Here is a 15567-nt window from a genome sequence, read left to right as displayed (position 1 = left end):
GGAATGGATACGTTTAGGTGCCAGTACTCCCAGACTTACTCAAAGGCCAGGCATGAATTAGGTGAACTCTTGGGACTGCTCAGCCCCGTCACTCCCCCAAGCACATGAAGTAACAGATCACTGTTTTAATTTGCTGTGTTTTTATTTTGTGGGCTCCTTGGAAACCAGTAACAGAAACGGTTGCCTAAGGAATACAAAATAAGGCTTCCAGCAGAAGCAAGGACATTGACTTTAACGCTCTTTCCTGGTTTTATATAAAAATTCATCTCTGAGGATGCTCTTTCCACACTCCTCTATCTGATCTGTAAATGTTGAGACATCTACATTCGAAATCCTACCGGTCTGTCGTCGGCAATTCTGGGCACAGTTACTAGAAAAATATGGCTGCTTGCTGATACAGATTCAGTTAATTTATGCATTCATATTTTTGGCAAGAAACATAGAAATAATAAAAAATAATATATGTTGAGAGAGAGAGAACTTACAGGTTTGAATGACTCAGGTTCAGGAAAATATTTCGGATTTCTGTGTAGCCAGAATGGAGACAACATCAGCAGATCACCAGAAGGAACTGTGTGATTCTAAAACAGAAAAATCAGCTTTAAATAATTTATTTTGAAATACATTTTAGGGAGATGTTTAGTCATTAAAAACAAAGCTACAACTATACTGTGAAAAAGAGAGACATTTATAATAAGTGTGAGAAAATAACTAACTTTCCTGGCTAGGTCATATTCTCCCTCTCCCCCTCCCCCTCTCCCCTCTCCCTCCCCCTCCCCTCTTCCTCTCTCTGCATGTGCATGTGTCCACCCATGTGTGTGCATGTACGCATGTGTTCAGATGCATATGTGTGTGTATTTATGTGTATGTGTGTATTCATGTACATGTGTGTGCACGTATGCGTGTGTGCGTGTCTGTCTGTCTTTCTCTTTTCCCTGGCGCTGTAATAATGAGTGGTCACTATCTACCTGGCTTTGTATATAGACTCTGGGGATCTGAACTCAGGTCTCCATGCTTGCAAGCCAAGTCCTGTGACAAACTAAGCAATGCCCTATTCCCTGAAGAGATCATTTCTATGGCCTAATTAGGAGATGACTGGTTTCTAATTCTCCTTTGTAGTTACATGTACATACATGTTTGGCAGAACAGGAGAAATATACTAGTTAAATGTCAGCCTTTATTTTCTTGAGGACTTTATTTTGATTCTGTGTCTATGTGCATGTCTGTCTATTTGTGTGCATACGTGTAATATTGGAGAGTCCAGAAAAGGACATTGGCTTTTCATGGAGCAGAAGCTACCACAAGGGTACTGAGAACCCAACTTGGGTCTTCTATAAAAGCAACACATGCTCTTAACCACTGAACCATCTCCCCAACCCTTATTCATTTTACTTATGTGTATGTTCTGTGTGTATATGCATGTGAGTGCTACAGACCACAGAGGTCAGAAGAGGGTTCCATAGTCTGGACACCTGGCATTGTAAGCAGTTGAGAACCACCTAGCATGGGTGTTAGAAAGAACTTTGACCACACACCTCTTAGTATTATTGACGATTAGTATAATTAAACAACTATTGTTTTCTCTTGTGACTATAACTTCAATAAAAATATTTTAAAATTAAAAAAATCAATCAAAAAATCCAATAATAAGTAAAAAGAATTAGTAGAGTAGTTGAGGAGGCACCCTATACTATTATCTGTGAATTTCTGTCCTCTAGAGGCACACACACACATACAACATATGAAACATGCACACCGCACATATAGCACACACATACACGCAAGAGACAGCACATACACACACATACACACAGAGAGAGCACACACACACACTATGGTCAAGTGACTTATCAGGGAAATGAAATGCTGATTCAATATTTGATTGTTAGTAAATAACTCATATCAATAGGACAAAGAAGGAAAAGCATATGGTTATATCAGTTGATATAGAATAGGAAGAAAGAAAAGTCAGTACCAATTTATGATGAAAAAAAAATTACCAGTGAAGTAGAAATAATGTCTTGAACTTGAAAAAGAGCATCCAAAAAAAATTCTATACCCAGCATGGTACTTAATGGAGAAAATAAAAAGCTTTCCCTTTAAGACCAGAACACAACACTGTTGGACAACAATAGTAGTCAGCTGAGTACTGGAAAATACAGCCAGTATGGTAATATAAGAAAAGAGGATGAGGAGGAAGAGGAGAAGAAATATTGCCTGCATCAAAGAAATCATCCCAATCTACAAACACTCCTAGATGTTGGACTGTGAATGTCGCTTGGTGGTAGAGGATTTGCCAAGCATGCACAAGGTCCTGTTCCCACAGAAAGAAAAAAGAACCAATTGTATTTCTACAGACAGTTTGTTTAAAACTGAAAACCAAAACTTTAAGCAACAATGAAAGACCAATCTATATAAGCCATATAGAGTAGATCACACCTATAATCCTAGCTCTTTAGAGGGTGAGGCAGGGGGATCATTATAAGTTCCAGGCCATATGGGGATACACACACGTGTTCTCTTCAGACTAAAACCCTCCTCAACAACCTCACCCCAAATGATCATCTACGAAAGTTCTAAAATAAATGAAATATTAGAAATACATCTTTTAAAAACAAATCTGATTTGCTGGGAGAGCCATCATAAAACCCAATGAGACCGAGACATCTATAACAAGTCTGATATCTTTTTTTTTTTTTCCCGAGACAGGGTTTCTCTGTGTAGCCCTGGCTGTCCTGGAACTCACTTTGTAGACCAGGTTGGTCTCCAACTCAGAACTCCACCTGCCTCTGCCTCCCGAGTGCTGGGATTAAAGGCGTGCACCACTACGCCCGGCTCTGATACTTATTTTTTAACCAGAATACAAATGGTAATTAATGGACACTCAATCAGGATTATAGCAACATTCAGAGGAACACACACACACATATCTCTGCTTCATTGTAACAAGGAGACCATTTCCTCTCAAAGTCCATTCATGGCTTGAAGTAATCAATAGATTAATTAAAAGTAAAATTAATCTAAATCCCAATAAGACAAAATGCCGTAATTTATGTAAGATCAGTGAAACTAACTTTGTCTTTGCAGGGTGTACACACACTTTAATGGTTACAAACTGGGATTTTTATTTCTTTTGTGTTCTACCCAAATCCCCTGGTATCAATCAGTCCCCAAACTCTCAAACTACGTATGAAAAAGGAAAGCACGAGAGCAGAGGGAACCCATGTGCTCGCCTTGGGCAGTGCAGGCCCTTGAGACAAACCATTCTTGTGAAATCTTGCTTCTGGTGAATGACCCCCTAATATTTTACTGCGCCATGCCATTGGCCACGTGCACAGACTTCACGTGGTAACCTGGAGAATCCTCCCCCTCCTGCCCCAATCCTGTCCTCACTACCTTGTCATCCCCATTCCAAACTGACCCATACCCCAAAACAGTCATCAGTGGAGTGCATGCCTAGCAATGGTACATCTCTGTGGTAGTTTGAATATGCTTGGCTCAGAGAGTGTGGCACTATGAGGACGTGTGGCCTTGTTGGAGGAAGTGTGTCACTGTGGGAGGTGGGCTTTGAGACTCTCCTCTAAGTTGCCTGGAAGCCAGTCTTCACCTGGTTCCCTTAGGAACAAGACGTAGCACTCTCAGCTCCTTCTCCAGCACCACGTCTGCTTTCATGCTGCTATTCTTCCTGCCTTAATGATAATAAACTGAACCTCTGAACCTGTAAGCCAGCCCCAATTAAATACTGTCCTTTATAAGAGCTGCTATGGTCATGGTGTCTCTTTACAGAGATGGAAACCCTACGTAGGACAACTTCTATTCCATCTTCCTTCTATGAGGCTCAGGGAATGTCAAGGAACAGAGAGTGACAGATTCTGAGAGACTGGAGAGGAATACTGTGTTACCTGCTCAAGACCTGTGAACATCCCTTCTCCCCAGGGGCTGTTGGCCACCATCCTGAGAGGACAAGGGGAACAGAATTGAAGGACAGGGTTTAGATGGCCTGTGAGTGCAATGGAAACTACTGCCAGGATCAGGAAGGCAGCTCGACTTTATTGAGATGAATCAATGGCTATATCGTTTTTAGGAAGAAGGTAGGGATTTCTAGGGCATGTGTGTGTATCATTGGCTAGAGCTTAGGGTACCAAAGAATGCTTCATTTGCATGAAGGCATTCCAGGAAGGCTAGAGGCTTGCTAGACAGTTCTTAACAGGAGAAAGAAAGCTGAACCTGTAATCTTACCAAGGCTACCTGACATTTCAAAGATAGAGGATATGGGGGATGGGCTCCCCAGACCTTGTAGAGAAGAGAAAGCCCTGATAAGAAAAGAGAGTCCTCCATCTTGCACCAAGCTCACGAGAGCTGTCCAGACCTGGAGGCCCTGGACCTTCTAATAGCAGGATCCAGCAAAGCCCTGCACTAGATCAAGCCAACACAATGGGGGTGAAACATAAAATTCCCACCCCTAGCTGAGGAGCCATGTACAGCTGATGGCAGCTAGGGAAGGCAGAGTCCACTTTCTTCAGGATGTGGCCTCTGGTAGATTAACCAGGCCCCACATCCGGGTCTGTATGAGCAACACTAACTAGATTCAGTGGGTGTTAAGTACAAAAAGAGGACACCATGTTTGAAGGGGGACATGGAAAGGGATCTTAGAGGAGCTGGAGGAGGGGATGAATGTGTGCCTAGGCATGCATCATACACATATATAAAAGTTCTCAAAAATAAATAAAATTTTAAAAAGAGCAAGACGTGTTGAGTCATCTGACAGGAGCCCACCTGCTCGATGTAAACAACATTACGTAACTCTGATATAGGATCGCACAGCCAGATTTCTACATGAAAGGTTATGCCTTAGCTGAAATATTTCCCAAAAGAACACATCTCTGAATGAGATGGTGCTACTTAACTTAGTGTGTCAAACTGTTCTAGGGTCACTTAGTACCAAGAGAACTTAAGGACTCATACACTAATATAAGCTACCGAAATGCCAGTGACACTTTCCATTGGAAAAGTGGAAGCTTAGCCTTTACATGGAATCCCAGGGGCCCCACAGAGCCAAAGCAGTATTGACTGAAATTAATGAAGCTGGAGGCAGGGCATCACATGACCTGAAAGGTACTAACCAGTACAGGAATCAAACCGGCACAAGACCAGACACACAAACCAACAGAGTAAAATCGAGAGCCCTATAGTAAATCCACTCATTTACGCTGAACTAATGTTTATAAAGGGGCCAAGACTATCCAGTGGGAAGACGTCAGCTTCTTAATCAACAGTGCAGGGATCATAGGATATCTATAGGCAGAAGAAAGAAAGTGTGTTTTTACCTCATACATTATATAAAAATAACTCAAATGGATTAAACTTGACAACCTAAAACACAGAACAAAACAGAGGGAAGGCTCCCAGATATCGATCTGGTAAATGAGGATTTGAGGAATCCAAAAGCTCGGACAACAAACGTAAAGTCAGACAAGCGGGATTACTGTAAACGTAAATCCTTCTGTACCACTGGGGAGGCTCAGCTAAGTGAGCAGATGCCCTGTCAGCTAGGATGTGATGGTTACGAACCATGCATCTGATACAAGGCTCATGTTCCCAATACAAGCAGCTCCAGCAACTCCACAGTAAGGACAAAACTGGACTTAAAAAGCAGGCAAAGATCTAAATAGACCTTTCTTAAAGGAAGATCCAAAAGGCTGGCAGCAGAGATGACTCAGCGTTTTGGGGTGCTCCTTGCACTTCTGCAGGACCCTAGCTTGCTTCCCAGCACCCACACTGTGTAACTTACAACTGCCTAAACAACAGTGTCCAGGTGGGGAGGTGGGAGTAGGTGAGAGGGTGGGTGAACACCCTCATAGAAACACAGGGTGGGGGGACCAGGAAAGGGGACAACATTTGAAATGTAAATAAATAAAATATCCAATAAAACAAACAAAACACCCAGAAGTGTCAGAGAACAAAGACAAAAGGGAGTACTCGGAGACTACTGTTTTGGAATATATGTTAGTACAGTTATGTAGAAAATAATATGGAGGTTCCTCAAAAGTTTAATAGTAGATTTAATGTGGGATCAAGCTATCCAGCTACTGAGTTTATAACCAAAGGATGTGAAATTAACATGTCATAAGATAACTGCATGTTCGTGTCTACTGCAGCATGCTTTCTGGGGACCGTGACACAGAACCAAGCATGCCTGTCTACAGATGAATGAAGAGAATAGAATGTGAATGTGCATGGTGAAATACCATTCTGCCTCTTAAAAGATGGGAATTCTGCAACAGGACAGAAGATGCCTAAAAACAGAGAAGCCAGGCATGGAGAGACAAGAACCTGATGATCTCAGACACAAACGTCATCTCCCAGAAGTAGAGCTTGGGGATGTAGTTGCTGAGGGCTGGAAGGTAGGCAGAGATTTGAGGAATACTGGTCAAATAATACAGAATTCCATCTCAGCGAGAACAAGTTAAAGAGCTATGGTATACAATGTAGTCCCTGAAGTTAGAGACAGTGTAGTCACTCTGATAGAGTGCAGAAATATTTTCACACAAGAATTGATTAAGTGTGTGAAACAATATACAGATTAATGGCTTTATTTGGCCATTACAAAATGTACGCATATTTCAAAGCATGCTGTATATTTTATATATATATATATAATTTATATGCAATTACAATAAAATGAAGAAAACAATCTAGAATACGTCCGAACAAAAAACATACTTTTTCTAGAAAGTTCATTATTTTCCAACAAAACCAGTACTTACCAAAATTTTAACTGGCTTCACTACCTTCCTAGTAATGACACCAGGGGCTCTCAAGCGGATGGATTCCAGAATACACCACTTAATTATTAGAAGCTTCTTCAGGTCATCTTCAGACACTTTAATCTTGTCTTTACCTGTAAAGAGATTTTAAAGATTAAAGAAGAGATGCACTAGAGAGACCAGAAGGTAGATTCATGCAGGCTAGGCAATGCAGGATAAGCTCACCGACAAGGAAAGTGCCGCTGTGATGTATTGATTTTGCTGCTTTCTCTGACAAGATGGACTGGCGTCCAACCTAGCTGTAACAGTCCTGTGGCTACAGGATAGCTAAGAGGGTCCCTGTGTGGAAAAGGGTTTAGTTTTTTTGCACCTCATTCTTCCTTGTCAAAATCCTCATTGCGTTTAAAGAAATAGCAGTATAAGGGAAATAAAACAGGCCAGTAAAGTAAATGTTTCCAAAAAGTGCCGGGCATGTTTAGCCACTGGGGAACACAAACAACATTTTCTTTTTTTTCTTTCTTTTCTTTTTTCAATTTTTTTTGGGGGAAGGGGGTTTCCAGACAGGGTTTCTCTGTGTATCCCTGGCTGTCCTGGAACTCACTTTGTAGACCAGGCTGGCCTCGAACTCAGAAATCCGCCTGCCTCTGCTCCCAAGTGCTGGGATCAAAGGTGTGCGCCACCATGCCCGGCGCAACATTTTCTTAAAGGGTCTGGGAGATGGCTCAATTGGTAAAAACTTGCCATGCAAGCATGGAAACCTGTGTTCAGATCTCCAGCACCTATGGAGAAAGCTAGGCGGGCAGAGCTGGAGGGTCCCTGGGGCTTGCAGGCCAGCCAGCCTAGCTGAATCAGTGAGATCCAGGTCAGCTGAGATACTCTGTCTCAAAAATTAAGGCAGAAAAAGCAATCATAGGAGACACCCAACATCCACTTCTGGCCTCCACAAGCAGATGTACAGAATGGTCCAGGTACTCTGCTGCCCTCTTTTGGCCACCATAGGCACTGCATGCCATGGTGCACATATACACATGGCAGGTAAAACACTCAAACCCTATAAATAAGCTTTTTTTTTTTTTTTTTTTAAGTTCTGGAGATCATCATATTGTAAAGTAAGTCCAACTGTGGAAGATAAACAGCACCTCTCTTTATGCTCTCACATACCCATATAACACACATACATGTCACAGTCCAGGAAAAATGGCTACTATCAAACAAGTTAATGAGAACAAATCCTGGCATGGATATAGAGTAAGGAGAGCCCTTACACACTGTTGGTGGGACAGTGTACTGGTGCAGCCACTACAGAGATCAGTATTGAAAGTCCTGATGAAACTAAAACTGAAACTAACATCTGATGCAGCTATATGACTCCTGGGTACATTCCCAAGGAACTCTATAAGCCAGAATGCCACGGAGATATTTGTATGTCCACATTTGTTAGTGCTCTGTTCACAATGGTCAAGATACAGAAATAACCTAGGCAGTTATTCATAGGATAAAGAAAATGTGGTACATACACAGGATGGAATTTTATCCAGGTGTACAGAGGAATGAAATGGAATTCACAGGAAAATAGAAACAAGAGGAGATCACTGGAGTTGATAAGATGTCTCAGCAGTTAAGAGAACTTCTTGTTCATGAAGAGGGCCTGGGTTTGGTTCACAGCACTCACAACTACCCATGACTTCAATTCCAGGCAGACTGAGCATTCTCTTCTGGCATCAGGTACTCATATAGCACATATAGATACATGTAGGCAAATACCCATACACATACAATAGATAAGTCTTTTTAAAGCACTGGGTATCATTATACTATGTAAAATAATACAGACTGTAAAAGAAATATATGGCTTGTTTTCTCTTATGCAAAATCTATATTTAAGTGTATCTATGAGCATGTATATATGCTATGACAGTAGATAGGAACTAGGAGAGGGAAGATAGACTTTAGTAGGAGAACAAGAGAGAGTAGCGGGATGTAATTAATGCATGGTAAGGGGTCAGCACCAGAAGAGGTCAGATGGGTAAGAGTAGTAAAAACTTGAATAAGAATGAAGTATATAGAGAGATATTTGTGTCTGAAAACATCACAAAAATGCAATTTTAAAAGAAACACACACAAATACACACCATATGAAATTAAAATGACCTGTTTTAGATTTGGTAATTGGACAGCAGATCTCACTATAAATCCACCTGGCCTTGAACTTGTGATCCTCTAGTTTCATCCTTCTGATTGCTTCAGCTGAATTCAAGGGCCACCAAGCATAGCCCTTACCTTCCTATTCAATCTATTTATTATAGAAGACCTAAGCCAGGGTCATTGTCCCCTCTGGAATGAAGAGCACACCCTCTCAGCACACTCATGCCAAACCTTCCTACAGTGAATAGATAATGACACCTAAAGACAGACCAGAGGTTAGTCCTTATGCCACCTTACACATGATCATGAATTTTCAGTCAAATTACACAACTTAATGGTGAATATTTCAAGGAAAATGTGCATTTCTTGAAAATTACTTAGAATATCACTGCTTTCCATCTGGTCTTGACAGCACTTACTTAGTAAGTCACCACGATCCATCTACCCAGTGAATCCCCAGATCCCTTTCCGTTTGCTTCCCCACAGGACCAGAGACAATGAGCCAGCCAACCATGGGCAAATTCTAAGGAACCCTGAGCTAAGTCTTTACTCCTTTAAATTGGCCCTCTTATTTATCTGCAGCATCAGAAAAGCTGATTTAAAACATCAGTGGATCAGGATATGGGACACAGGTCTTTAATCCCATTGCCCAGGAGACAGAGGCAGGTGGTTGTGTGTTTGAGGGCAACCTGGTCTATGTATTAAGTTCCAGGCCATGTGGTGCTACATAAGGAGAGCCTGTCTCAAGACAAAAATTCAGCTGCTGTCAGAGGTCATGGTAGCAGGCTCATTTCCCTCAGAAAAGCATTAAGTGCTGTGTGTGTGTGTGTGTGTGTGTGTATTTCTGTGTAAATGTGTATGTGTGCAAGTGTGTACATGTCTCTGTCTTTCTGTCTCTGTGTGTCTCTCTCTCTGTGTCTCTGTCTCTCAGTGTGTGTGTGTGTGTGTGTGTGTGTGTGTGTGTGTGTGTGTGTGCACATGTATTCACCTGCTTGTCAGTGGTGGCCAGAGGCTGATGTGAGGTATCTTTCTTTACTGCTCTCCACTGCATTTTTGAGTCTCTCACTAAACTTGGAGCTTAGCACAGGCAGAGGGTCCGTGGATCCATCTGTCTTCACCGAAGTCCCAGCACTGGAGTTATAGTCAGATATGTTTGTCCATGCTGGACTTCTCTCGTGGGTTGTGGGCAGCCTGCTTGGGTCATCCCACTTGTGCACTGGGCATTTTACCTGCTGAGCCATCTCCCTATCCTCATAATGTCTTAACCACTTCCCTAAGCCCACCTTGTCCCCACCTACCTGGTTCTGCTAGAGGAATCCATAGCTTCTCAGAGCACAGTGAGGAACAATGAACCCCCACTAAAACCCTAGAGTTCTCCATGCTAATGAGGTTTCTAGGCCCTGAGTTTTTAGCCAATGAGCTTCCCTTTTTGGGCATACATTCCTACAAAAGGTATTTAATCCCTGGCTCACTCTGTAAAATATGTGCATTCACATCCGCCATAAAAATAAAGCAGCTTGGACAAGCAAGGACGATCTCCTTTATCAAGGATTGCCTGGGGGGAGGGGGAGGCCTTTGTCAAAAAGAGAGGCACCTAAATCACCAGAGAAAGTCTTTTCTCTTTCAGCCACTTGGTACTCTTGGAAATCACTCGGAACCAAACCAGATTCTGTTCTGTCCTGGGCTCAGCCATTCCCTTCTTGCCTGGTGTATAGGGGAAAGGCGGACCCTCAGACCACCCATCTTAACTCTTTGTGGTCTCCATCGGTGTCTGAGTACACAAGAAATTGAGAACCAGAGTATCTATCCCAGACCTTGCTGTTTCTTAAGGAGGTGGGGGGATTCAGTGGGGCACAGGCAAAGCAGACATGTAGCCAGACAAAAGCATTTCTCTGAACTTTTGTGAGTTATTAGGGCAAATCACTGAAGCTTGAGGGCAGCTGTAGAAACTCCCAATTTGCAGCTAAGATTGAGTATGAATGACGTGTGGGGCCTACGACTTTTGATGGTTAGTTAAAACAGGGGTGGCACTGTGGGGTTGAGCCCTGAACTTTCAGGGTCAGCACTAAGTCTAAGGAGCAAGTATTTGTGGTATGTGTGATGGGGGACCAACTGTGGTTCTGAGTCTGCTGAGTCCTCTGCTTCCTTCCTCCCTCTCAGGGTATCCAGACACTGCTGGGAATTTCAGAAGGATGGGGACGGGGGCGGGGGTGGGGTGGGAAAGAGGGCCTTCTCCAAGGATCTTAGTGTTACATCTCTTGTAGAGGAAGGCCTTCTCCAATGGTCTTCAATGAAACCGCTCTCTTAGACAATCTTAGCTTGTGCGCATGCCTTTATTGGGGTGGGTTTGTACACATGCACTTTATTTGGGGTGAACCATGGGTGTATATGGGTCTTGGGGAATGGGACCGAGTTTTCAGAGTAAATGAAAATCATTGGCTAGAGTTTTAAAGTTCTGTGAATGCCTCATTTGCACAGAGAGGTATGCCAGGAATCCCAGGTAGTTGCTGGGCGGCTTCTTGGAAGGGCTGAGGGGAACATGAAGTTGGACTTGTAGGTCTACCAAAGACTATTTGACCTTCCTCCAGTAGAAGGTGTGGGGGTTTTGGCTCCCCAGACAAGGTCAGAGAGGAGAAAGCCCTGCTGGAAAAGGGCCTCCATTTTGCACGGAACTCAGAGAAGCTATCCAGTCATGGCAGACTTTGACCTTAATTAGCAGGGCTCCCCCACAGTATCAGAACTGAATTAAGTTCTGCAACATCCAGTTGGTGTCTGAGGAGAAATATAAAATGTCCTGGTGTAGAAAGCAAGTGTTTTTCCATCTGGCAAATGCAGTCTACTTATCCCTCTCATTGCACTCCACATGGAATCTTGGAGACACTGTGAGCTTTGCTGCATTACCGACGCCTGACTCAGCTACCTTACAAACTATAAAACTGTAACGTTGACTGTATCTACCTTATAGATAGACACAGTTGTTGTCAGGGTGGTAAACGTGAATGTAAATCTCCCAGAATCACAGCTGCCAAACAGCAAGAACTCAGCAAATGTTACCCACCATTATGGTGCCCTCTGCCCTTTGCAACTGTTTGAAAAACTGGCTGCCACTCACTCTTCAGGCCACAGGCAAAGCATCCCCCAAGGGACCCTTTCCCCAACTACCCCAGCGCCATGCCATGCTATCGCCATTGGTTGGATACAGGAAATAATTCACCTCATATTTTTATCATGGGGTTCCCCAAATGCAATAACATTTCATTTCCTTCTGAATCTTGTTTATTTAATAAATTTATGATCTTACACAATGCCTTATGCATGTGAAGCATACTGTACATTATTATTGGTGGGATAAATGAATGGACCAATGAACTGGTGTTGGAAACAGTGGAAGAGAAGACCAGTTTGAAAATGCACTAGCTTGTGTGTATGTGAGGGGAAAGATTTAGTGACAATTCTGAGGCAGAATGGGGGGGGGCAGTGAATGTTTAAGTGAAATAGAATTTGATAAAACTTTGTATAAAGTGGACCCAAGAATTGACAGTTCTGGGAAATTCTCCAGTTATCCTACACTCCTGCTCTGGGGACTACAGTTTAAGGAAAAACAAAACAAAACACAGTGGCAGATTAAAAGAAAAAGAAGGGAACTGTGTATATCCCTCAGTGGGAGAGCACTGACCTACATGTCAAACCCCTGGGTTCAATTCCCAGTACCGTAAATCAGTGAATAGACAAATGATCCTCTTGTACTTTATTTATTATTCTCGTTTTAAAGCTACTCTTATTACTATACTAATCTTAAAATTACCATTTCTCTTTAAAAACAGAGGGAAATCAACCTAAGGGGTGAAAACTATGATTGAAATTATAGTCGAGGGCAGAAATCCCCAGTGCACGTGTTGTCGGCAAACATCACTCACCTCGCTTCGATTGCCATCAACATGTAAAAAAGGACTTTTAGTTCCTAGGATGAGACATAAAACCAGGCCATGCCTTTTCTGAGTCTGACAAATCTTAATCCAGAAATTTCACTCATTTTAAAATTTCATTTTAATTTGTATTGGGGTCCTAGGCTTAAGACTTGGGCCTTTAGACTTTGAGTCAGGAGCAGTTACCCTGTAAGCCATCTTACCATTTTATCATTTTTTTTTATAACTAGAAAGGTGTCAGCTGTCTCTAAGCAGTGGTGCCTAGGAGGCCACTGGCTGAGTTTATGTACCTACCCACCCACCTGCCTACATACCTACTACTTACCTATCTACCTACCTATGTCTGTCTATGTGTCTGTCTGTTTATCTATCTATCTATCTATCTATCTATCTATCTATCTATCTATCTATCTATCATCCATCCACCTAACCATCCATCCATCCATCCATCCATCCATCCATCCATCCATCCATCTATCTATCTATCTATCTATCTATCTATCTATCTATCTATCTATCTATTTTACCTATATACCCAACTACCTACCTCTTTGTTTCTTTGTTTCTCTCTCTCTCCTCTCTCTCTCTCTCTCTCTCTCTCTCTCTCTCTCTCTCTCTCTCTCTCTCTCTCTCTCTTTCTCTCTCTCTCATGTTTCTCTCTCATGAAGCCACAGTTAAGGGTGTGGCTCATTAACCATGGCAGCAGGTCAGATCCAGATTACTGCTTTATTCTATAAAGTTTTACCTTCCAATAAAAACATCCACATTCATCTGTGGCTGGTTTTCTACTACAACGGCAGGCCAGAGAAGGCCACAGCAGAGATTTTTATGGTCCATAAAATCTAAAATACAAGACCTAGCATGGAAAAAGTTTACTCCTGTGCACAGGGCAAGAGGAGAATGAGCTATTATTGGGTTTGCTCAAAAGGTCAGGCTGTATTCCAGCCCCTGAGTTTACAAGTGAGATAAATCCTGTGTGGTCTTCACTGCCCTTGCCACTTCTATATCCAGGTCAAGTGTATGAGGCCTAGTGTACTCTTTTAATAACCCCATAAAATACATGTCATTAAGACAATATAGACTCCCTGACCAGGAGTGAATACACTTATTTAGAATGTCTGCTGCGATGCTTAGGCTTACGTGCTCAGAGAGCACGTGCCAGCAGATGTGTTGGGAAATCCGTTTCCTGGCACTTGGTTTCGATATGTTCTCTTTTCTAAAGGAGAGCTAAGAAGTTGAGATCTCCCTCCCCACCCACCCCCGCCCCACAGTAGCCATTTCCTTACCACGGAGAGAGTGCTTCCTCTCAGCCATCCTGTTTTTCAGTTGGCTCCATTTTCCCTGGGGTACAAACATCTCCCGGATACCAGACAGAAAATGGCAAATGGGTAACATATGGTGCCTAAGGGGAAAATCCCTTGCGATTCAAGGAAAGCACTGAGGAAAAAAAATCTCGACAGCAGACGTGCGCCTTTCTGCCTGTTTGCAAACCAGACTCGCTCAAGAACCACCCATCTAATCCCATGTATGTCTTCCTACGTGACCCAAGGAATTAAACTGCACATGAGACGTGGATCATACCCACCTATGGGAATTGACAAGTCATAGAGACACATTATTTCCATTAGAAATGAGCTAGCTTGGTTGAGGACTTTGATAGTGAGCACTGGCTTTGGGAACTCGATAATAGGTCAGCCTGTTTTAATAACGGAATGGACCAAATGCCTGCAATTTCTGGCATCTCAATATTTTACACGGAACAAGAAACCACAGACAGCCTGGAGTGATCTACATCAACCTGAAAGGGAGGGGGGGGAGCCAAAACTTCTACGATGTACTGAAGGGAATAGAACATGAGGGAGGAAAGAAAGGAAGGGAAGTCCTTGGATGCTACAGAATAAGAAAAAGAAATGAACACCTGTCTATAGAAATCCTGTAAAGGGGGGGAGGGAGAGATAGCAGAAAGGAAAAGGTATTGGACCTGCTGCAATATGCCTGAAGAGGTGGCAGCTGGCTATTTCTAGAAAGAGAAAGAGCCTGGGAGAGGCAGCAGGAAATGGCAGTGTCCCACTGTACCTAGAACCCTGGTTCCTAGACTGGTCTTTTCAACATCTGCTCTCTACCATTTGTATGTCCTGCCTCCTTTTCTGCACTGGGCTATCTTAGTGCATGCCACCCAGATCACGGCTATCCCAAGCACCAACTCTTTGTGTCAGTTGACTTTACCAAAACTCTAAAAGCATGAGACAAGGGAAAGTCACAGCTACACTGTGGCTGGAAACTTACAATGAAAGGTCCTGGCTGCCATTCGGCTTCCAAGATTCTGCCTCACTATGAGGTTGTCAGTCACTAGCTGTGGAGCTAAGGCTCAGCCAGAAGCCTATGGCCATGGCATATTGAAACAGGGGATGCTGATGACCAATTCTAGAAATCAGAGACCAGAGATAGGCTTTTGACTTGTTTTTCCTTGATCCTGAAAGCCAGGGAAGGCCTAGTCAGCTAAGGTCCTTAATAAACAGACAGATCCTGCAACACGTTAGCAGGATCCTCTGAGTGTGTAAACAGACAGATCCTGCAACAAGTTAGCAGGATCCTCTGAGTGTGTAAACTGACAGATCCTGCAAAGAGTTAGCAGGATCCTCTGAGTGTGTAAACAGACAGATCCTGCAACAAGTTAGCAGGATCCTCTGAGTGTGTAAACAGACAGATCCTGCAACAAGTTAGCAGGA

General features: G+C 42.9%; 1 protein-coding gene across 4 annotated transcripts in view; it reads right to left on the bottom strand.

Moving 5' to 3' along the window:
• Positions 1-15567, bottom strand: part of LOC110283986 (24-hydroxycholesterol 7-alpha-hydroxylase) — an 85225-nt gene that overhangs the window by 20335 nt on the left and 49323 nt on the right. For all 4 annotated transcript variants that reach the window (XM_021149536.1, XM_029471578.1, XM_029471579.1 and 1 more), the window contains 2 exons: positions 6768-6901; positions 486-581 (listed from right to left, as the gene is read on the bottom strand). In XM_021149536.1, the coding sequence (XP_021005195.1) occupies positions 486-581; positions 6768-6901 (230 nt within the window). The remainder of the gene's footprint in view (positions 1-485; positions 582-6767; positions 6902-15567) is intronic.

This window comes from Mus caroli, chromosome 17, assembly GCF_900094665.2.
Source record: "Mus caroli chromosome 17, CAROLI_EIJ_v1.1, whole genome shotgun sequence".
Taxonomy (NCBI): Eukaryota; Metazoa; Chordata; class Mammalia; order Rodentia; family Muridae; genus Mus; species Mus caroli.
The sequence above is the reverse complement of the archived record's forward strand: the minus strand, read 5'-3'. Positions and strand labels throughout refer to the sequence as shown.